The 23437-nt window shown below is 39.5% G+C and overlaps 1 protein-coding gene across 10 annotated transcripts in view; it reads right to left on the bottom strand.

Annotated features, from left to right (window-relative positions):
• Positions 1-23437, bottom strand: part of LOC127066335 (zinc finger protein 853-like) — a 97151-nt gene that overhangs the window by 21387 nt on the left and 52327 nt on the right. For 2 of the 10 annotated variants that reach the window (XM_050999920.1, XM_050999912.1), the window contains exons 4-11: positions 19522-19715; positions 5276-5435; positions 3037-3249; positions 2575-2697; positions 2333-2470; positions 1741-1938; positions 473-693; positions 109-262 (exon numbers count right to left, since the gene is read on the bottom strand). In XM_050999920.1, coding sequence (XP_050855877.1) covers positions 109-262; positions 473-693; positions 1741-1938; positions 2333-2470; positions 2575-2697; positions 3037-3249; positions 5276-5435; positions 19522-19715 — 1401 coding nt within the window. The remainder of the gene's footprint in view (positions 1-108; positions 263-472; positions 694-1740; positions 1939-2332; positions 2471-2574; positions 2698-3036; positions 3250-5275; positions 5436-19521; positions 19716-23437) is intronic. The other 8 variants (XM_050999911.1, XM_050999915.1, XM_050999913.1 and 5 more) reach the window with 8 other exon arrangements.

Raw genomic sequence — 23437 nt, 5'->3', positions numbered from 1 at the left:
AAACGAAAAGATGGCCGTTTTTCTTTCTTTTTTATTCTAACGATTTGGAAAAAATCAAATTCGATTTGTTTCCTTCGTTCTTAATTATTCTTAATTGTGGAAACTCACCGAACTCGGGCGACAAGCTGTCTTGCTGTGACATTTGTTGATTCGCGTGATGTCCTGGTATACCGGAAGTTCCGCCGCCATTATGTTGCGTTAGATGATGTCTCACATCTCCCCCAACCGCTGAACTTGCCGCTGCGGCCGCTGCCTGGGACACCTGATTCAAATCGATGATAGAGTTATTATCGTGCGATTAAAGGTGTTTAACGCGACCACAACGCGTCTATCTGTCGCTAATACGTGTCTTCGAGTTTAATTCACGTGTAGATTAAGTTACGATCGAACGATTCTCGTTTTATCTACGTTCGAATGAAATGTTTAACGTACTAGAATAGGGTAATTGGTCAGAAGAGGAGGCATCGCTTACCGCTAGCCGAAGGGCAGCTTCAGCTTGAGAACGTAACAAAGCTTCCGCTTGATGCATTCTCAGAGCTTGTTCGGGTCCGGTAGCCTGAACGCCTTGCTGTTGAGATCCAGCCGATCCTTGAGCACTGCCGCTCATATCTCCGTTGTTACCCATCCTCATGGCTGCCGCTAACGACGCCATGTCTACGGGCGACAAATTCGGCGACACCGAGTTTTGTAGACCTGCGGATAAAGAAGATATTGTCGAACTTTAGAACGACGTATTTCTATGATATCATACGTACGAAGTGTGACCACATTAAAATCGCGGGCAGAAGAAGGGGGACAGAAAAATTGTATGCAGTCTTATTATTTCTAAACATGTCTCGTAAAAAGTTGAAAAGCGTCGTCTTAAGATCTCGTTGCGTTACAATTCGAAACATGTATCTAAAGTACTTATTTAATATATAGGTGTACATATTATATATATAAATATATATGTACTTTCTTTTCGACATTGGCGAATGGATGGCCAGTGAAAGTTTTATTTCCTTCGAAGGAGTGATCGGACTTGCTATGAACGAGTCTCGGCGTTGATAAAAATGTTCTTACGAAGAAGATAACGATAGAACTTCAGAATATATATAAATATATATATATATATATATATATATGTTATTTTACATAGTTCGCGTACTCGCCGTGCGCAGCAAATTTTTCGACATAGGGTAACATCGCGATCCGATCGACCGCGTTACGTCGTAAGGCAAGTTCGAGTCGATCGAATCGCGGACTCTTCGCGGAAAAATTTAGCAGGAGGCGAGAACGTGACGAGGCGTAAACCGAAATAAAATGAGATATACGATACGAAGCGTTCGTTGATACGTGTCGTTTATAATACGGCACGTTTAAGAACAGGCGAAGCGATTTCGCTTAGACATAGGTTAGTGTTATTAAGCGTCGCTATTAATTACGTTCGATGGCATGAGAGCCAGTAACGTCGACACGACGACAGCGACGCGGAAAAACATCATTGTAAATCAATCTTTATCGGTATAATTGGAACGGAGCTATCGTTTCTCCTCTCCCGGATGGCGTCGTCTCGCGTTGTCCGATAAACTGTAATAACGCCGTCGACGTCCTTGAAGAAAACGCAAAACTATTGCGTTTGAACGCTATACGTATGTATCATATGTAATATGTATGTGCTCTCGCTCGTTCAGTAATAAAAGAACGTTTCGAACGATTCGAAAAGCGAATCCTGTCCGTTTCTTGGAGTTGTTTTCTCACCCGCTGACACGGCGGCGGCCATGACGGCCATGCGTTGTTGTTGCGATTGCATCTCGTCGTGATATTGTTGCGCGGAACCCGGCTGACTGCCCGCTCTCAACATTTCACTCAGCTTGTTACCGCTGGGTCCTGGCGATGCCATGTTGTTGTTGTTGTTATTGTTGTTGTTGTTCAATAGACCGGTGCCTGCGCAGAAATCTACTCTCGTTAGTATGCTCGTTCAAGACCGCTTGGCTCTTACATCGCTAATAATTCTTTCATTTTATGAATAAACGAAGCGATCGAGCTCTTTCGACGTATATTAATTCGACGTACAACGATGGGACCGTAGCCGTGTCTCGCACTAGATTATATTATTTATGAACGATTACATGCCTTTTGACGTTCATTGAAACTCGTTTGACAAGTAGAATAAAAAAAAAGTTGTATTCAATGTAATGTGCAATATGTAATATGTACGTATAACGTAATAAATAATTTCAGAAAATGCTTTTAATCGATCAAATTAGAGACAAGGAAACTGCAATACACGGATACGGCACCGAGCAATGATCGATTCCTTCAGGGCGCAAAACCAATAGTCGGAGCGTACCAGGTTCACTTCCGGCCGACGATAGCCGTCCGTTTCCACTGCTGCTATCGGAGTGGGCCGACGGCGATGGGCACATCGGTGGTTGCTGCAAATTTTGTGGTCCTCCAGATTGACCTCCCAAAACACCTAGCCCCGCACCTGAACGGTATTCGATCAATGAGAATACATCGTGTACATCGTCTACCTCGCATAATAATCATTAATATTTCATGTTTAAAGAGAATTCGATTCTCGTTTTATACCTAGACTCGAACTCGCGAGAATTTCCCTTTCTCTCCTATCGGCCGCCGCGCGACTCAACACGTATTGCGCCGCGAACTGATGTTTCGGATCCATCCTCATGTGTTCCATATGACTCAACAAACCTGCGATCAAATGCGAACTTATCGTTAGACCACGCCTTGTTTATACTTTTTCTCTTTCTTTATTTATTTACTTCTTTCTTTTCCCCATTTCTTTCGAATTCACTTTCGTAAATCGATGGTAAATAAGAAGATATTACATTAATGCGTAGATCCGTTAGCGCGAAAGTCGTATCCGAACTGCCCTTGACTCGCAAAGGATGTACAAGGAATAGACACGACAAGAATTTTATATATGTTGTGTTATATACGTTGTGAGAGATCGGCTGGGCTTTCGGAACGTTTATCAACGCTGACGGAGATACGGTGTACATTTTTTCTTTGAAACAAAGATGCACTTACCGCTCTCGTGAGTGAAGACCGCTTGACACACCGAGCACGGCCACATTCTGAGGCTCGTGCTAAGTTGACTGGTCTCAGGATGGCAGGCTAGATGCTTCCTAAGGCTACCCTCGTTGACGTAGTGCTTTCCGCACACCGGGCACGGGTGGTTGGCCGTCCGTCGCTTCGCTAGGTAAACCCCGGCAACGGAGGTTGTGCAGTCAGCGGAGGGAACAATAGGGCGAGACAATTTCAAGGTCAATGCCAAGCAGGATAAAGCGTCCCAAGGAACGAAAGCATCATCATCATCATCACCACCATCTCATAATCATTATCATCACCATCATTATCATCATCATTATCATCATCATCATCATCATCATCATCATCATCATCATCATCATCATCATTATCATCATCATCATCATCATCATTATCATAATTATCATCATCATGATCAACATCATTCTCATCGTCGCATCGATTCATTGCCGTCATCGTCATCATCGATATCGCTATGAATCATCACGCGTATTTATATACATATCTCTTTCTCCGTCTCCTCGATCGTTCATCTCGACATCATGTTCTTTCGATAGTTCGCTAACGTCGGCCAACGTGGCCGCGGTCGACTTTGTTCCTTCTTCTCTCTCCTTCATCCCATCTCATCCTCACGCACTCACGTGCACGCGCGTGCACGCACGGCGCTTACGTACGCGTTCCGGGCGACCTCGAAGGCGAAGGGATAGTCCTTGCAGACGCGAATGTCCAAGGATCAGGAGAGCACTGACCTCGGACACGTTGCTCGCTGCCTACCCGTTGAGAATCCCTTTCACGAGCGAGGTCGTCGGACCAAAATCCAAGAAACGCGGACGCGCGCGCGCACGCGAACGCGCATGCGCTCCGATCAAACGACGCGAACGCGCAGAGAAAGTCATTAAGATTCCCGTATTTCTTTTTTCCTTTTTTTTTTTTTTTTTTCTTTACTTTGCAGTCCCGCAAATCCTTCACGGATTTATTTTTCGAATCGACGATGGAAGAGAAATTTGGAAAATTTCGTTTCGATGATACATTTTCTCTTTTCTTTCTTTCATTGTCCTTTTTTCCTTTTCTTTGTCTCTTTCTTTCTATCTGTATACTTTCCGTGCGCGTTCGCGTTATACAAAGCACTAACGGACACACAAAAAGGCGCGCACAGAGGTCGAACGAGACACCCTCGAAGCACCGAAAGAAGACACATGTGTTTGTATATTAGTTAAGAACCCAAATATTAGTCGGTGAGTGTGCCAAGTGCTACACCCCTCTTCTGCCCAGCGAAATATTACGAAGAAATGACAGGACAACGTATGCATAATTTGCCCGCGCCAAAAGCAATTCCTTTCAGGGGGTGGGGGATAATATGAGGCGTACTTAAAGGCTAAAGACGAACCACCCCTCGTGTCTCGACGAGTGGTTGCTCCACCTCTCTCTTAGCCTTACTTACGGTTTTACGACATCGTTACGCGTATATATTCACTTTTGTCTCTCTCTTTCTCTTTTTTCCTCTTTTTTACTACAATACTATTTCTTTCTCGCTTGCTTTCTCTCTCTTTCTCTTTCTTTCTTTCCTTTTTTCTCTCTTTCTCTCTTTCCCTCCTTTTTTCCTCCTCTCTCTCTCTCTCTGTCTGTCTCTCTATCCCTTCTTCTAACTTTTGACAGTTTTCCACCCCGAAATCGCGTAAGATAAGGTTAGAAGCATCCCTACAAATACCCAGCCGAATTGATCGCAATGTACGCGAAGGAACGAATCTATGAATTTGAAGAAACATCGGTCAATACGAAGTTAACTTTAAAAGGATCAAAAAAAAAGATGAGCTAGCAAAAAAAAAATAAAAAGAAAAAAAGGAGAGAGAAAGAAAGAAAGAACGGAGGAAAGAAAGAAAGGAAGAAAGAAAGAAAGAAAGAAAGAAAGAAAGAAAGAAAGAAAGAAAATAAAACAACAACAAATTCGTTCCTATCGCGGTCAGTGCGAGATGATAGAGTAGAAAGGATAACGTGGTACGTATGTACGAGGAAATTACAGTAAAGAGACGTGCGTGTAAAATAGAAGATATGGAATTATAAAGAGGTCAAATAATTGGGGTGGAACCCGAGGCCTAAAAGGTAGAAGAAGACGACTAGGAGGCAATTAATGAATAAATATGAGGGAGAAAGAGAGAGACGTAAAGTGAGACGCCATAATCTCGACATTGTTTGTCTGTCGCGTCGTTTCGATACTTACTGGCAACGCCGGAGGCATTTGGATCCTTGTGGGTGTGCTTCATGTGCTCCATCAGAGCTTCGCCACCGAGGAAGAGTTTGTGGCAGACAGGACAGCTGGTTGCGTTCGGGCCGCCGATCAGGGCGGCGTGTTGCTGGAACACAACACGCTGTTGCAACTCCTTTTTTGGGGGGCCGGAAGAAGAAGAACCGGAAGCAGGCACACGCGGCACACCCGGTAGAGAGCCGACCCAGAGAATACCACCACAGAGTTGCGAACCAGAAGCGCAGGACAGGCAGGGCACAGAACAGAACGATTACCGGTAAGAGTTAAGGCACCAATTAACCACCCCCATCACCACAATAATCGCACCATCACCATCGCGCTATATCTACGGCATTGCGAGAATGTTCGAGTGTCTGGTTTCTAATTGCAATATCTTATTTTATATTTAGTATATAGATCATCGTATAGAGATATTTTGATTTTGACAAAGATCGTACGATCCTACGTCATGTCTTAGGAGAGCGTAAAGGAGAACGAATAATAGCCGGACCAACGATTTACCGTTACTTGGTAGTACTTACTCGCCGCGAGGAAGATTCTCCATCTTCCGTCTGATCGTAATTACGTGGCATTCGTAAAGCTGATTTCATGGTAATTCTTTTAAAATCGAATAATTTCTTTCTTGGTTTAAAGATAACGTTACACAATGATCCTTTTTTTTCTTCTCTTTTTTGTTTTCTTTTTTTTTCTCCTTATTCCTCTCGTTACGATATTACGCCTATGTAGAGCAATTTGTGTTACGATTATTTCTCTCTCGCAAATGGAAAAGAACGCGATTTGAAAAGTTAAGGAAAGAAAGTTATTTACAAAAGCAAACTGAATGAAAATTATTACTGCATACCAGACTGTCGAACGTTAACGAAGCGTGGGGCTTGGAGAACGATCGGAGTATGGCTCCATTCGTAATCAGGACTTTTATCTAATCTCTTTGCTATTATTCGTCTTCGATGTGCACGTGCATTTATAATTATAATATACACATATACATCTACGTATGGTAGTCAATACGGAAATTGCGAAAACAAAGGAACCACTCTTGTCGACGGTGACGCTCCGATCGACCTCACTGAACCTCACCGATGAACGGTACGGATGGAAAAAGCGTTAAAATCTAACACCTACGATTTATCGATAGTTTTCTATCAACATGACCATCGTCAGAATGTCGCAAGAGTCACTAACTTCTTCTGAAACATCCATTATTACCGTTTATATTCTTATCTATTCGCTAACTATTATCGCGGCTTCTCACGATGGGCCATGTTATTAATTTATTATTAATAACATTAATGACAAAATGAATGAAATTCGACGTCCTCACTATCAGGCAATGCATTTCTTATACGCGGCCTCGTATTAAAGAAACGGTTTCGCGGTAGTATCATTCTTATTTTCCCCTTCTTTTCTCATCTCTTTCTATATTTCTCTCTCTCTCTTTCTCTCTCTCTCTCTCTCTTTCTTTCTTTCTCTTGCATATACGAAGGTCAGTTACACTCACACGAGGCGGTAGGGGGGTACGCGCCCGAGGAAAAACATGGCGGCCAACCTTGTACGAAAGACTGCTTAAAGCGGAGGGAGAAAAGAGAAAGAAGAAGAAGAAGAATAACGCAGCCAAAGGAGGAGGCGGACAGGAAAGGCTAAAACGAGACAAGACGGCAATGACCCGAAACTTTTGGCGGAGTCTCACCATCTCGTTTCTTTTTTCCTGCCTTCCTCCCTTCTTCCTTCCTTTCTTCCTTTCTTCCATCCTTCCTTCCTTCCTTCCCTCTTTTTTCTAACATATTGTTCTTCATTGTTTGAATTTTTTGTAAAAGAAGACTTTAGAAGAAACGTCTATTCCCTATCTTCACTCTATTCTCGGATCTTACTTAGAAAGAGGAATACAGATTGTTTATTCGATAAAACGAATTTGAAAATATTTGGATCGTCGAAATGACGAGAAGATCGAACTAATTCTAAAATATAGTCCTCGACAGGAGATTCCATTAGTTAACTGAGAAGATGCGATTATTTTCTCCCTGATTTATGCTAATTCGATAATACAATACGATAACGATTATCATTTGATCTCTCGATTAAGAAGATACGTTCGATTCGTGATTGTAATTATCATTAATTCGAAGGAAATAGAATATAATTAGGTACAAGTATCATATATCTAGTATGATATATGAATTATCGTAAGAATTCGTTTAGAAATGCAAAAGAAAAGAGACCTTTGTGGTTAGGTAGTTAGGTAGTAGGATCCGTCGGGCCGTGTTTTCGATCCCGGACCTAGGTTAAACCCGGACGAACAAGTGGATGAGAAGAAAAGAAGTAAGAGGTCGACGCCAGGAGCATCTAAAACGGGACCGAACGGCAATGACCTTAATGTTTCGGGGGCCTCCTTTCTTTTTCATCTCTTGGAGCTGTCCTTTTTCTATCCCCACTCTTTCCCAATTCTTTTCATTTTATTTTCATCGTCGTAGTCGTCGTCGTCGTCATCATCGTCTCCACCTCCTTCTCCTCCTTCTGCAGTTTAATCTTTTTTCAGTACGTTCTTTGGCGAGTCTTCTTGTCTCCTTTCTTTTTTTTTTTTCCCGGACCTAAGGCAACTTCTATCGTCTTGTGAAGGAGACCAGAGAAAGAGAAAAAGAAGAGGTTGACGAAGAAGAAGAAGATGAAGAAGAAGCAGAAGAAGAAGAGGAGAAGGAAGAAGAGGAGGAAAAAGAAGAAGAAGAAGAAGAAGGAAGAGGAGAAAGAAGAGGAGGAGGAGGAGGAGGAGGAGGAGGAGGAGGAGGAGGACTACTGCGACGCTGGCCACCGCCGCCGCCGCCGCCGACGCTGGAGCTGCCGCATGCAAGTTATTCTCGGAGGGAGGCTGCGGTCCGTAGGTTCGACGCCCCGACCTGGCCCAACTGGAAAAAACCGGTTTCTTCGCTCGTGCTCTTCCTTTTTTGCCTGCATCCTCGCTTTTTGCGCCGCTCTCGAGTGCCTCGACTTCTATCTTTTTCTCTCTCTCTCTTTTCCTCCCACCCTCCCTCCTTTTCCCTCTCTCTTTCTCTCTCTCTCTTTCTCTTCTAGCGTTTCTTTCTCCTCTTCTTCTTCTTCTTCGTTCCTGCCACACAGCATCTCGCCTCTCTTCATCCTTTTCTTTCGATTCCACTTCATCCTCCGTCCCACACCTCCTTCTCAAGACTGCTTTTTTCTTTTTCTTACTCTTCTTCTTCTTCTTCTTCTTCTTCTTCTTCTTCTTCTTCTTCTTCTTATCCTCCTCCTCTTTCTTCTTCTACGAGATCTCGCTTCATCGTTCTTTTCCAGCATCAAACTGAGCGAAGCCCAACGTAGCGTGGGCGAATACTCCGAAGGAGTTTATGATTCGCCGTGACCAGATTCATCTTTCTCTTTCTCTATCTTTCTATATCTTTCTCCTGGGCAGTTTATTGGCTGGCCGTTCTGTTAAACCGAAACTAGTATCTCTAATTCAATAGTTAACCTGGGCGCCTTACGATTTCTCCTTTTGGAATCGATGAAATCAAGTGTCCTCCTTGGTATAAATTTCACAGTGACCGTGTCATAAAACTCGAAGGAAGTTTTCAGCTCAGCAACTCGACGATTTTGCTCGGTAATAATTTATCATCTTTTTCTCTCTAGCTATCTATCTCTTTCTCTCTCGTTCTCGTTCAATTATTCTTTTTGAATTATCGAGTTTCCGTTCCTACAGACGAGAAAGATTTCGCTCAAAGATTATCGCTTCGCCTCGAATTCTTTGAGGCCCGATGCCTAGGGGTCCGGGCCAGGGAGTGGCATAAAAAGGAAGTGGGTGTGAGCACACGCGTAGCGGTGCGTGACGCTTAGCTCGATGTAGCCATTTTGTGTTCCGCGTAGAAGGGACCGTCTTTGATCAACCGGTTGCGTTCTTTTTTTTTTCCTTTTCTTTTCCTTTTCTTTTCTTTCTCTTTCCCTTTTTCTTTTTCTTCTTTTTTACTTTTTATTTATTGAAAACTTTGCGACACCTTCGGATCATCGAAAAAAGATAAGCCCTCATTTTCTTCTTATCGCTTCAGACAACACGACATCTGTCTCGGCTATTCCAGTTTCATTCGCTTCTCATTTTCTTTATCTTTTCTTTCCTTTTCTTCTTCTTTTTCTTTCTCTCTATCTTTCTCTTCCCCCCTTTGCTGTACCAATCGATTCTTTCTTCCTTTTCTAATCTTTTCTTTCTGTTTCTTTTTCTTTTAATCAAGCGTTACTTCTACTACACTCGCGTCAAACGCCTTATTTATTTTATTTCATCGTATTATTATCATCATCGGGAAGCATAGAAAAAAATATAAACTCGTCGAACTTATACGACGTATAATCGTTTTAATGCCAACGAGCGCGATCGCGCTGTGTCACGTTTCATGTCAAAAACTGTCAGAGCATCGGGCAGCGTTGCGCAATTGACGGTGCGCGATCGTTTCCATCGACGTGTGTTAAAACAAGTCATATATTAAATCGTTGCTTTGGAATTTTTCGATGCGATTCAATCGGAACGAGCGTTATCGCGTAGGTTTTCGTTTTCCCAAAAGATATTATCAAAGACACTCGGTTCGTGAACAGTTCAAAGACAATACAAGGGATTCATTCTTCTTTTCTCTTTTTTGCCTTTCTTTCGACTTGTAAAACTTTCAGCAACGTTTGATTAAGCCGGATAGAAATAAAATTACGTTCGGTAAATCGGACCTTGTGTAGTGGGTGAATAAGTAATTGATCAAAAACGAAAAAAGAGAACAAAATGAAAAGAAATAAAGAAAAAAGAAGAAAAGGGAACGAAAAGTATTAATGAGAAATAATAAAAATCGAAGCTCGAGTTGAGTCAATTCGCGGCGATTCTCTTTTCATCGGACGCGCCGATAAAGAGCCAAGGCCGTTCTCGTGGCGCGCAATTCTTTTCTCGTTGTTGTTCCTTCTTTTTCTCTGTCTCCTTTCCTTGGCTTTTTTAGTCGCACTCGCGAGGTCGCGAGCCTCGCCAGCAGACAACCTTCGCACGATTCTTCGACTCCGCTGCGCTCGAACGGAGCCTGCGAAAGATATTCTTTCGATCGCATCTCTTTTCCTTCCTCGCCCTTCTTTTTTTTATTTTGTGCTATCACTCTTTTTTCTTCACTCTCTTCTTCTCTCTCTCTCTCTCTCTCTCTCTCTCTCTCTCTTCTTTTTACTATTGCTCAATAAGTTCTTTTAAATAAATTGTAGAATCGATAAGTGAAATAAATATTTTTCATTTCCATTCTTTCTTTTCCCTTTCACGAGATTATGAATGATTCGTATAGCATGTCATCGAGGAAATCGTAATTAAATATAATTCATAATCTTTTCGATGATTAATCTCTCTTTCTCTCTCTCTCTCCTTTTCACTTTGTTACTGAGCACATTTGACGTGTGCCGCGTGCGATTGCGCCGATGGATATTCCTGTCAAACTTTGCAATTTCACATCATACGTACATACATATGTACATATGTATATATTTATATATATATATATATGTGTGTGTGTGTGTATAGACTTCGGGAGTATAACGAAAATGGCATGGAATCGAGAAACCTGCATATTTTAAGTTTATCGATAGCGTGCTCGTTTCGATTACACGCATAACACTTATTCCTAGAATAACGATAAATTAGGACGATGAAAATTATATCGATTAATGATCGTAGTTTCCATTGCAATTCTGAGGGTCGTTCTATGCAGTTATCTAATTAAACATTGATATCGTTAGCGATGGAATAATATAGTAGAAGCAATAAAATACGTTTACCAGAGAACTCAAGTTTCTAGGTATATTACTGAATTTCCTATCTCTCTAAACGTGTAGTTATACATTTATATCGTAGATATATTATAAACATATACTTGAATACATACATACATATATACATGTAAATATGCTTTTATCTATTTTACATATATCATGTATGGTCACGTTTTCGGACGAGTTAAATTCAAATCCGGAAAGGGATACGTTTCGATTTTAAATATCGTATTTATTATACATCTCGTCGGAACGAAAGAAGGAGGAAAAAGAGAAAAAGAATAAAACAAAACGAACGAACAAACGAACGAAAGAACGAACAAACAAAAATGAAAAAAAAAGAAACCAACAAAAAGAAAAATAAATAGAAAAAAGAAAAGAACTTCATTTTCGCTTCGCATATTAAGCGAGCGAATAACGCGAGCGACAATGACGGCTTTATTTAATCTGTGCAAAAAATATATTGTTTGCCGTTCGATAACCCCTCCCCACTACTCAACCACCCACCCCACCATATCCCACCCGAAGAACGAGCAGTCTCACCCTAGCTTATTGACGACGACTACGACGACAACGTACTCTTTATTCCTTCCCATTTTAATTTTAATCCACTTTCGAGTAACGTTGTTTCTATCGTACAGCAACGTTCTCGCGCGTTTTCAACACGTGTCGCGTGATCACCGAGGATGGAGAAGGAGTTTTAAAGGTGAAAAAAGAGGGTTGGAGAGTTTTGCCAATGGCAGTCTGGAGAAGCCGAAGTCGAGAGAGAAAAAGAGAGAGAAAAGAAAGAGAGAGAGAGATAGGGGAATAGAAGGTATAGAAAGAAATAGAAAGAGAGAGAGAGAGAGAGAGAGAAAGAGAGAGAGAGAGAGAACGAATACGTAGTCCGGAGGGTTGTCGCGGACAATGGATAGTAGAAATATCCTGGTCCGCTTTCGAATCGGCGCGGGAATGATTTCATTAGGGCTCGTTCCCGCCCGAACATGTATGACAACGACGACGACGAAGAAAGAGAGGGAGAAAAATAGAGGGAGAGAAAGAGAAAGAGAGAGAGAGAGAGAGAGAGAGAGACAGAGGAAGGGAGAAAGAGGGAGAAAAAAAGCTCGTCGAGCCGCAGAGGCGGAGTTAAAAAAATTAATACCATAGGGGTTGAACGCGATCTAACGACGAAGAGAAAAAAAATGTCCCCGCTCGGGACTTAATTATTAGCTCGTACGTACACGTTTTTTCCCTCCTTCTCCTTTTCTTTTTTTTCCCTTTCTCTTTCTCTCTTGTTGTTGTTCATTTTTTTCCCTTACCCCCATCATCTTTTCCTCTTTTCGCACATTCGATTTTAATCCATCCGTTGAACCGCAAACGCGCGAATCTCAATATGATTTTTTCGTTGCTTGGAATTCTTCGCTTTTGTTTCTTTTTATTTTTGTTTATGTTTCCTTATTTTAAGATAGTTCTTGTTAAGAGAATTATATAGGTCGATAATATTAATAAAAAAAATCTATAATATATAATAAAATAATATCGAATTTTACGGGTAGAGGATTTTTATAAAATATTCAGATTCTATCTTGTTTCGTTTCCGATAAAATATGTTTTTAATTCTGTTATTATTACTTTGTGCCATCTTTCGTTTCTTTTATCGACGTTCATTCGTGTTTTACTTCTTCGTTCTTACTACTTAATTTCGTTAAATCTTGTTCGTGGAAAATCTTTTATCGAAAAGGATCGTGGAAAAGTTGATTTTTCTCTCTAAAGAACGAGTTTTTCTCAAGTGTGGGAAAGGGTCGACTGTAATTCGTACTACTGCGAAAGACCACCCGTTCTACTTTTCTATTTTAACAGTACAAAAAAGAAGAAAAAAGAAAAGAAAAGAGAGAGAGAGAGAGACAAAGAGCGAAGATTCTTCTGGAGATTCGCCAGGCAACGATGTTTACCGCCGTAGAAGGCTGAAGTGGAGCTTCTAAAGAGGTGAGTTTCGAGCTTGCTTGCTTAATTGGAAAACCGAGCGGACGTTAAGGACCAACGATTAACTACCCTTATCGAAGTGTCGAAGAAGACGTTGGTATATCGAATTTTCCGGGAAACCAATAGGAGAATGATCCTTTCTATCTTTATTCTTCTAATTTTCTTTTCTTTTTCTTTGTAATTTAAGATCTAAGTTCAATAATGCTTCATTACGTATCGGTATCAGTATGGCACGAAATGTGAGTAGAAAAACGAAAGAAAAAAGAAACGGAAAAAAAATACGTCGATAAAAAAAAAATGGAGCAGTTTCAACCCCTTCTTCCGTCCCTAGTAGATATCAAGGTTAAACCGATAATTTACGTGCTATGCAAATCGTTTAAATGACCGGGTTAATCAATTTATGCAACGCTTTACCAGACTCGCGCGTAAGTACATTTTTTTTATCCTTTTTTATCTTTTTTTTTTTTTGTTCCTTTTTTTGTTTCCCTCCTCGTCCGAATTAATTCACCTGTTGCTACGAGCTTCGGTATTAATGATTGATCGGCTTTCGTTTAAAATATTTATCGAGAATGATAGGTAAAAATAAGTCTAGCTTGATGGTAATAATGAAAATCAAATGGTAAAATATAAACCACACATACGAGCGTGATAAGCGTGGTCGAAACGCGCAGATTGAAAGGGTTGAAATTACAGTTCAAAAGGTATGATTCCCGTGGGTATTCCCATCGGTGAGATCGTTTTACCTTTAATCGTCATTACGGGGTATTTCGATGGTAAGGGACAAAGGAAAAGCCGTATCTAATGGCGAATAATTCGGATCGACGTTACATCAACGTTAATACGAGTATATTCACATTGACATTCGCATATGCACATGCATTTTCCTTTAATGTTACCGTGCACATATAATAAATTTTATTCGCGTATGTAAATATTCTTTTTTTTTTTTTATAGAACAGAAAGAACAGTTCAGTGAACGACTACGAGGATAGAGAGAGGGGGAGAAAGACTTGGGTGGGGATGAGGTGGGGCTAGTAGAAAAAAATCTAAGAAACGAGACTAAACGATTACGACCGTCAAGAGATTTTCGGTGAGTTTCCAGTAACAGTAGTAGTACTCGCCGCGAGAGAAAATAAATCTAATGGCTAACGAGTTTTTACCGAGCTACGCGCTGGGGGCAATTAAGAAAAGAGGAGGTAGGGTGCGAGTTAGGTGAGTCAGAGAAAAAGGGTCTCTTTCTCTTTCTCTCTCTCTCTTCTTCTCTCTATTTCTTACTTTTTCTGTTTGCCCGTGTTTTCCCAGGGAACAGGGGGAATCTACCGTGTTACACGACATTCAACCTTTGTACCGCTAAACTACGGATAAATACTAAGGTTCCGTGACAGTGGACTCCGAGACTTCGAGGATAAAAAAGAAATGAAAGAATTACAACGGGGTTTGAGAGAAAAAGATGACTTTCTTATTCCTTTCTTTTTTTTTCTTTTTCTTTTTTCTCTTCTTGTTTTCATTTTTTTATCGTCCCGTCGATACCGTTCTCCGATGTAATGTCGCATGTAGATGAAAGTTAAGACGTTACTCTACGAAAGTAATTTCATCGTTGTTTCTATTATGCTGTTATGCATGTATATCCAGTCTTATTTTCAGACATCGTCTTTTATGCCGTTTCCCGATAGATATTTTGCAATATGTCTTCGCCCGGCGCGTTTACATGAACACAGACATAGACACACATACATAGATGCGTATCAGCCTATTGGATACTTGCCCGGGATGTAAAAATAACAACAAAAATCCACGTCGTTGAGTTTATTTTGATCTCGTCCTGGTTTTTCGAGCGTTAACGGATACGCTCGTCGGACGTTCTTCTTTCGTGTAATCGCTTCGATAACTTTCGAATATATCTACGTGCGAACTTTGAAAAAAAAAAGAAAAAAGAAAGAAAAAACGTTGGACGATCGAAAAGAGAACAACACAAAAGAAGAAAAAAAAAGAGATCGTTAACTACGTTAACGTATTTGCAGAGATCGATCCAATCAGGTTCGAGGTAGGTTTGTTTTCGAAGGAGAAGAATCGTTGATCCATGACGATTTACATATATAGATAGATTAATACCTATACTCGTACATATATATACATATAAATATATATACACATATACATATACATACGTACATGTGTAAATGGAGGAACAATGATCGCAATGAAGGAAACGCTCGGATGACTACGCTTTCTCTAAGATCCGCCCCTGTTTGACGGGGAACGGGGAGGGTGGGAGGTAGTATGGGAGGTACGAAAAGGGGATGAGTGTCGAAGAGAATAAAGGAAGGAGGAAAAGTGGAAAGAAAGTGGGTTGGAGGGGGAGGGTGTGTGTAGGTACCGTAGTCGAGAGCTTTCATGCCCGGAGTAATACCGTCGATCCGTACTCTCTATAATACATTTACGCTTCGGCCTATTATAATATTATGCTCGGAGTGTATTGTCTTTCCTTTTCCAGGGATAATGTTTCGTCGACACGCCAAGTTACGAGCTACCGACGTAACTCTTTCGTTTCTCTTTCCACGATCATCCCTCTCCTACCACCCTCGCACAACCCGTCATTCTCTCTTTCTTTCTCCCTAGTCGGCAGTTTTATTTCGTTTTATTTTCAAAACCGTTTGCTCTGTTTCGATTTCACCGACACTCAACGAGATTGCGTTGGGAAACGAAACACAATCTCGCTTAAACACAATCACGATGTAGGTTCACACGTACAACGTAGGAAGTAGAATCGAATACTGGTATATTTCTAATATAGCGATAAAAGGTAGAGGGTGTACTTTTTCTTTTCTTTTCTTTTTTTTTTCTTTAAACAACGTTACGTTTTGATTCCTAATACGATGCGTTGTCAGCATGTACATGTATAAAAATCTATCGGCTTGGTGAAAAACGGGATACTCTTAATGCTAATTGGGTAATATTTCTCTTCTCTAATCTATTATACATATAAGAGAACGTTAATGGCATTCGATTAACCATATCTTATTTATAGCGTTAATATGATAATATCTGCTGTATTACTCTGACATAATTATTTTTTTGCTTTTTGTTTCAGCTATTTATGTAACGATTACTCTCAGCATCTAATTCAACGAGTTCATCTTTTTCATCTTTTTTCCTGCTTTTTTTTTTTTTTTTCTTTACTTTGGAAGATTCAACTTTTAGCGATTTATGTTCGGAAAGGACCTTCGTTATGATTCTCTTCGCTTCTTCTTTCGTCATCCTTCTTTTTAGGTCGTATATTCTCTCTCTCTCTCTTACTATCACACTCTGTATTTCTTTCTCTCTGAAACTTCATCTTTCGCTTTTTCTTTTTACTTTCTTATTTTTTTTTTTTTTTTAAACAACCAGCCATTAGATATCAGAGTCTTCGTCCGACGGAACGAAGTGACTCGAAATAGCGAAAACAATTTCAAGAAATCTGCCCCGGCGAAAATTCGATTAGCCGCGGAAGATGGGCTCGAGTTCTCCATTTGTTTCGTTTCGTTTCGTTTCGTTTCGTTTTATTTCCAACGGGCGAACTCCGTTTCTGTCGCGTTGGCGGCTTTTAATTACTCCTCCGTACTCTTGCAAGATCGTCTACGTTCGCTCGTTCGTTCGTTCCTTCTTCTTCATCTTTTTCTTCATCTTCTCACGTTCTTTCCCTTCTTCTTTTTCTTCTTCATCTTCATCTTCATTTTCTTCTTCTTCTTTAAAATCTGTTTTTTCCTTCTTTACAAATCTTTTTTCTCCTTCTTTTTTCTCTCTCGTTATCTTATCGACGAAAACGTTTAACTACTTTCAGATCGTCTATTCTATCGAGTTCTTGTTTGTTATTTTCTTTTAGGTTGTAACAGTAACACGAGTATTATTCTCGGAAGAAGGAAGAAAACGATAAAGCCGTCTAGTACGATCGTGAAAAAGGAAGTCTGTACTCTGGACTAGTTGGGAAAAAGTGGAATCATATTTTACGCGCATCACTGTGAGCGTCCTACTCGTCGAACAATGACGGAACATCGTGTCAATGGATAGGATCGCAAGAAACACGTTTAGATACTGTTCGTTCGCGCTACACGTCGAAGTAATCCTACCAAGACCTTACCAGGAAGAACGAGAACTCGTCTTGTATACGTAGGCTACCTTGCTATCTCGTGCTCGACAACGGCTAAAAAAAGAGACGGGGTATAAAAAAGAAGCAGCTCGTAATAGCCCTTTAATAGCGGAGTACTTTCGTATCGCCTTATTTTCCCTCGTCTTATACTATCCTGTTTTACCCTTTTTTCCATGATGGTAAAGAAAGAAAGAAGAAAAAAAATATAAAAAAAAACGAAAGAGAGAGAGAGAGAGAGAGAGAGAGAGAGAGAGAGAGGGAGGAAAAAAAAAGAAAAAAGAAAAACGATAGGCGGATGGGTGGGTTCGCCGACGCGACTTTACCGGAGATTTATCGAGGCCGTGCCTGAAGGGACTAGGTGGGATCACCACTAGCCCCTTCCTTAACCATGGATTAGCTTTCAATTAGAGCATCCCGATGAGAGCTGGGCGTTAAAAAGAAGAATATTTATTGGCGTGGGAAGAACGACGTACGAGAGGTATTTTATAGTCGAAGGAAAATTTCCCTTTTGTGTTACGTGTCTGACGTTATTTTTTTTTTCTTCATTAAATTCCAAAGTATTTTGGTTAAACTAATTATGACAAAAATTATTTATCCATCAAAATTATACATACATATATATATATTAACATATTTATATGAAAAACAAGAAAAAGAATTATTTTCTCGTGGGTATTATGATTGATCTAAATCATTTCCGAGCGTTCTCGTCTTAAGGATTACAAGAAGAAATAAATAAATTAAAAAAAAAGAAAAATAAAGAAAATAAAAAGAGGAAATTTGTCGAACAACAAAATTCGATTGGTCGTAGGAAAAGTAGTTTTATCTCGGTGGTAGCAACAACGATCCGGTTGTGAACGCTACGTTCTATAAATAGAAGGAAAGAAAGAAAGAAAGAGAGAGAGAGAGAGAGAGAGAGAGAGAGAGAGAGAGACTGTTAGGAGCCCGATGTAATTGGTATCGGCAAAAAGTTTCACCGTACACAGCAGTTCAACTCCTCCTTGCGACGGAAGCTGAGAGGAAAAGGAGAAGGCATAGACCTCTTTCTCCTCTTCCTCTTCATCTTTCTCCTCTATCTCTCTCCCCCTTTTCTCCTGTACTTTCAACAGATGCCTTCCCACGTTTTTTCGACGAGACATGTGCCCGACGCGCGCTTTCAAAGGGTTGAGAAAGTTACTAGCTCGCTCGATCTTACTCGACGTATCAAATGAAAGAGAGATCGGTTCGCGTTTTTCATTGGAAATCCCTCGCGAAAGGGCTAAATTTGAAAATCGATTCTGTTCTCGCAGTCACACTATATACATATATGTATATATCCATCGTATAGTAGTAAATATATATATATATACATATACATAAAAAGACTCAGTCCAATCGAAACGTTAGGGTAAATCGAAACATTCATTCTTTCTTCTTACGAAACGAACAAGAACACCCCTCGTCGTCTTTACGATGCATTTCATCCAACCCTTTCGCATCGAAGGGCGTCGAAGGGTAGAAACTTGATGTGGTTTTTTGCTTCCAATTTTTTTCCTTATCTCATCTCCTTTCTCTCTCTCTCTCTCTTTCTCTCTCTCTTTTTCGAGAGTATACAGAGCCTTCGGCGACATAACCGTCATAATTTCAAAACGTTTTATCGTTAACAGACTGTTGAACAATCTTCGATGGGGTTGGAAAGGATATTCCATTCCAAATTAAGTATCAAGAATATTTCTCGACGAACCTATTTATTATACTCTTGTTGCAACATATCCGAAGCTTCTATATTACAATTATTACACCGAAACCAAAGCAAAGCGAAGCGTTTCCGATATATTATATATAATAAAAGCGACAACTATCGTAAGCTAAGACAATGATATATATTCTAGCGACTTTGGGATACCTAAATGATTAATGAATAATCGAGATTATTTAAAGGATCGATTTAAGACGATCCAATGATGACTAAGAAAGATATACGATTTTATTATGACCTTTTCATTTATTCGACCTACATATATATATCTATAATAACGTAATAATTCAATGCAAGCGTGACCCACCACCTTTTATGCGTAATCTGCTTAAATAATGTGCGTGCCTTGGACGCGTGCTTTTCTTGATTAAGATATAAGAATAGAAGGAAGATTAAAAAAAAAAAATAAAAGAATGGAAAGATATAACGAATGATAGAGTTAAACGAAATAGCCAAAGAGAAGAGATCATCGTTCATTACGAGTTCGCGCGTTTCAACGATCGACCTTCGTCTTTCTCGAATCCATGGGCAGCGGCCCCAGCCCATTATCTCTTTAAAATAACGATAATGCGTGTGTTGGACGTCGGATTTGGTACATACATGACTGACCTTCGACGTATGGGTACGGAGGCTGGACTCCGTGGCGAAGCCCTTTCCGCAGATGTTGCAGTGGAACGGCCGGTTCTTCGCCCTTTCCACCTGGGCATCGTGATTCCGAAGATGTTGCTGAAGGTTCGATAGTTGGATGAAAGCCCGTCCGCAGTCCGGTAAATGGCACTTGTACGGTCGTTCACCTGCAAACAAATTTGGAATGTCGAATTTTAGACAAATTTATTTCCTTTCTCAAAATTACGATAGATGTTATTTTTTGTACTATCTTTCTCTTCTTCCCTTTTTCTTTTTTTTTGTTGTTCTTGCCAGACGTATACTTTCGCACGGTTGATGTTATCGAATATTATGATATTATTGAAATTTGATGTTATTGATATTATTGAAATCGTTTAGATTTTAAAGGAAAGAATTAATTTGTTTCTTTTCTTTCTTTTCTTTTCTTTTTGATGGATCACATAAAAGCAGTCGATAATTACGAACGATGTGTACGATGTGTAAAGATCGATACGGCTTAACGTGTGCCACGAAAATGATCATCCTTCGGTCGATTAGCGAGGGAAAGAAAGTGAATCGTTGATGGCTCGCCACGCGAAGAGGGTACTACGAACGAAGGCACTCGAGCGAATCGTCTAAGCATTAGAAGTAACGAGCTGTAGTTAGAATTGCACAGTGCTCTCGCGACAGACTGCCGAATCGGAAATGTTTCGGGTATTTGCTTATCGATAGTAGTAGTCACGTTCGAGAGAACGAATTTCGATGAGATTGCATACGATAGATGATACGTGGGATAGACAGTTCGTCGATGAGAGCTTTTCACGCTTCGTATCACTGGTTAAATACTATTCTGCGTATGTATCTAATACATACATACATGTATGCACATGCGTGTGTGTTTGTGTACTTATTAGAAGAGTGTATTGGATCTTCGATCGACAATTTTATCAGACGACAAAATTTCAAAGTTTCATCTCGAATTTTATATATCTCGATTCGTTTAAGATAAAAATCTTTTAGGAAAGTTTAGAAATATTTATATCGATAAAATGTCACGTTTCTTTATTTTTCTTAATTAATTTCTTCATTGATATATACACGAGAAAGATGGAGAGAGTTAAAAGATTAGAGAGAGAGAGATAGAGAGAGATGAATTTAACCTATATTTTTACGCTTCGTATTTTTATTCATTAACGCTTTAGCAACGCAATTTATATATTTCGCGGATAAAGTACCATACCTATGAGGGTGTCATAAAGTGTGCTCGTAATTTCCGCGGTGTAAAAAAAAAAAAGACGCGTGTAAATATGGGCGCGTGTGTGCGGAATAGTAAACCGTGAAAATAAATTCAGACATTAAATCGTCCTATCAGTACACCTCGTGTTTTTTTTTCTTCTTTTTTCCTTTTTTTTTCTGTCGGCATGCAACAGGTATCAGCATCCACGTCTATCGGCGAGTAAAGGAAAAGTTTTGTCTCTCGTTCGGCATTCCGGCCGTTTAAATCGTGTGCCTTTGATTTTTTTTCTTCCCTTCTCTCTCTCCCTATCCCTTCCCTATCCCTCATTCCTCGTATACATTGAAAGATTCTTTTTTTCTTGTTTTCGTTTTTTTCTCATTCTCTCGTACGTTTGTTGCGAACGACGTTATTTCTTTTCGAAAGAGAAAAGGAAAGAAATAAAAAGAAAAAAGAAGGAAAAGAAAAAGAAAGAAATCGTTTGTAATGCTTTCGTTACGTTCTTTTATTGAACGCATTATCACGCATTCGTGACCGATCAAGCGAATAAACGAGATTGGCTTAATTTCAGTTACCTTTTCCTTTTTTGATCCATTAAATTCCTTCACTTTTATACCGTACCGTTATAAGTGCGTAAGACTAAGTGCAGAGAGAAAAATTGTCTGCGATATATTACAATATCAAAGGTGCTAAAGATTCAATTATTTTTATACAAAACAGATCGGATCGTTTCGAAGAATTTTATCAAAAAAAAAGAAAAAAAAAGAAAAGAAAAGAAAGCAAACGCAAGGATGTGAAAGGAAAAAGTAAAGTGCATTTTACTCTTTCAAGAAAATTCCGTATTTTTTAAACAAATAAATGAATTTCTTATACGATTGATTTAACATTGGAATATTTTCAAACGTTAGAAACTTCTCTTTCTTTCTATTTGTCTGTCAATCAGTCAGCTATTGAAAAGTCAGCTTTATCTTGGCCACCTAATTTTTCTTCTTCTTTTCTTTCGGAAAAGCCTTTATTCTAATTCCCACGGGCTATTGGCTGAATTGAACTTTTATTAATATCGACATTCTTCCCCAAGCTTTTTCACCCCCAGGCACTTGATCGTTTTTGCTCTTCACTCGCTATCCTCTCTCTCTTTCTCTCTCTCTCTCTCTTTTTCTCGATCGGTCGGTCGGTCATCTCTGTCTCTGTCTGACACGCGAACGCTTCTCCAACGAGGATTCATCTTTTATTCAGTCGCGTGATTCATCGAAGAATTCCATTATATCTAATTTAATAAAAATAACCTGTAGTGAAAGCACAGGGAGATACTTGTTCGATTTTTTTTCTTTCTTTTCCTTTTTCTTTTTCCTTGTAATTTTTTCTCTCTTCTCTTTTCTATTTCTTTTTCTTTCGATCCAAGACCTTTTATAAAATTTTTCGGAGCAATCCGACACACTATCTTTCATCATATTGCAGAGATTACGTTAAATGATAAAGATTTCGTTTTTCAAAACATGTAACACGTAATTTGCCACGGCATGTGTTACGTACGAATGTTTAAATTTGAATATATTATATTGCACAATAACGTGATCGATATAAAATGATATAGAAAATGATAACGAATGATTTACGCCTGCACACAATAGAAATGCGTTTGAATGCGCTACTTTATCGAAATTTCTACGATTCATTTAATAATCTGTTCACTTGATAGCTAGATGATTGGATGAGGTGAGGTAGGGGGAGAGAGTAGGTAGGAGGTAGAGGTATTCCGTTATGCGTAATCGTATATAATTAAGAGATAGACGGATCCTTTTTAACCGATTTTCTTTCGGGTATTTAATTATTTTCAATAATTATTATAGTGCTTATTCGAAAAGTTGATGCTTTTTCGTAGCTTAACGGAAGAAGCAGATGGCCGCACGTAATAGTTCCTTTTGTCTAAATCGTGGCTTACGAGGCCAAGTTCTTTCTTTTGTATAAAACTATAATGGATATATAATAAGATGTAATAAAGTTGTGGTTAAATGTTTACAATGTTACTGTTTGCTTTCTTGGTTTGCTTTCCTTTTTTTTTCTCCGTTTGTAAAAACACGTTTCGTCGTTGTTGCTTCTTTTTCTTTTCTTTTATTTTTGTTTTCCTTTCTTTCTTTCCTCTTTCTTTCCTTCCTTCCTTCCTTCTTGTCTGATTGAACGTGCACAAAGTAAGTAGATTATGTAACGCGATGTATGATAAATAAAAATATTGTATTTCGGTTATAACAGGTATTAATAACAAATTACTCTTTCATTTTCATTCTTCTTAAACACCGCGTAGAATTCCAACGTTGATCGTTCCTACGTTCTTCTCTTTTCTTTTTACATGCTCCCCGTTAAACGTTCCCCGAGTATAATTGTGTTTTATTTGCGGAATTCAAAGAACGATATCGAAGGAAAAGGAAAGATACAATGTTGTACGATTCTATAGCCACGCGTTTCTTCTACGTGGACGTTCGCTTTATTACCTGTTCTTTCTTTCAAGGCCGTATGTTTTCTTTCCCCGATGCAATTAAAATCGAATTAATATGTGGCTACGAACGATGGGGGAAAGTGGGTGGTTTCTTATTGTTGCCCGTTAATTACCGGTTGAAACATTTATTTGTAAAGCAATAAGTGCGTCTCCACATGTCTACGCTCCTGTGTAAGTACATA

The sequence above is a fragment of the Vespula vulgaris genome, chromosome 9 (genome assembly GCF_905475345.1).
Source record: "Vespula vulgaris chromosome 9, iyVesVulg1.1, whole genome shotgun sequence".
Lineage (NCBI taxonomy): Eukaryota > Metazoa > Arthropoda > Insecta > Hymenoptera > Vespidae > Vespula > Vespula vulgaris.
Note: the sequence above shows the minus strand (reverse complement) of the source record. Positions and strands in the feature narration are given on the sequence as shown.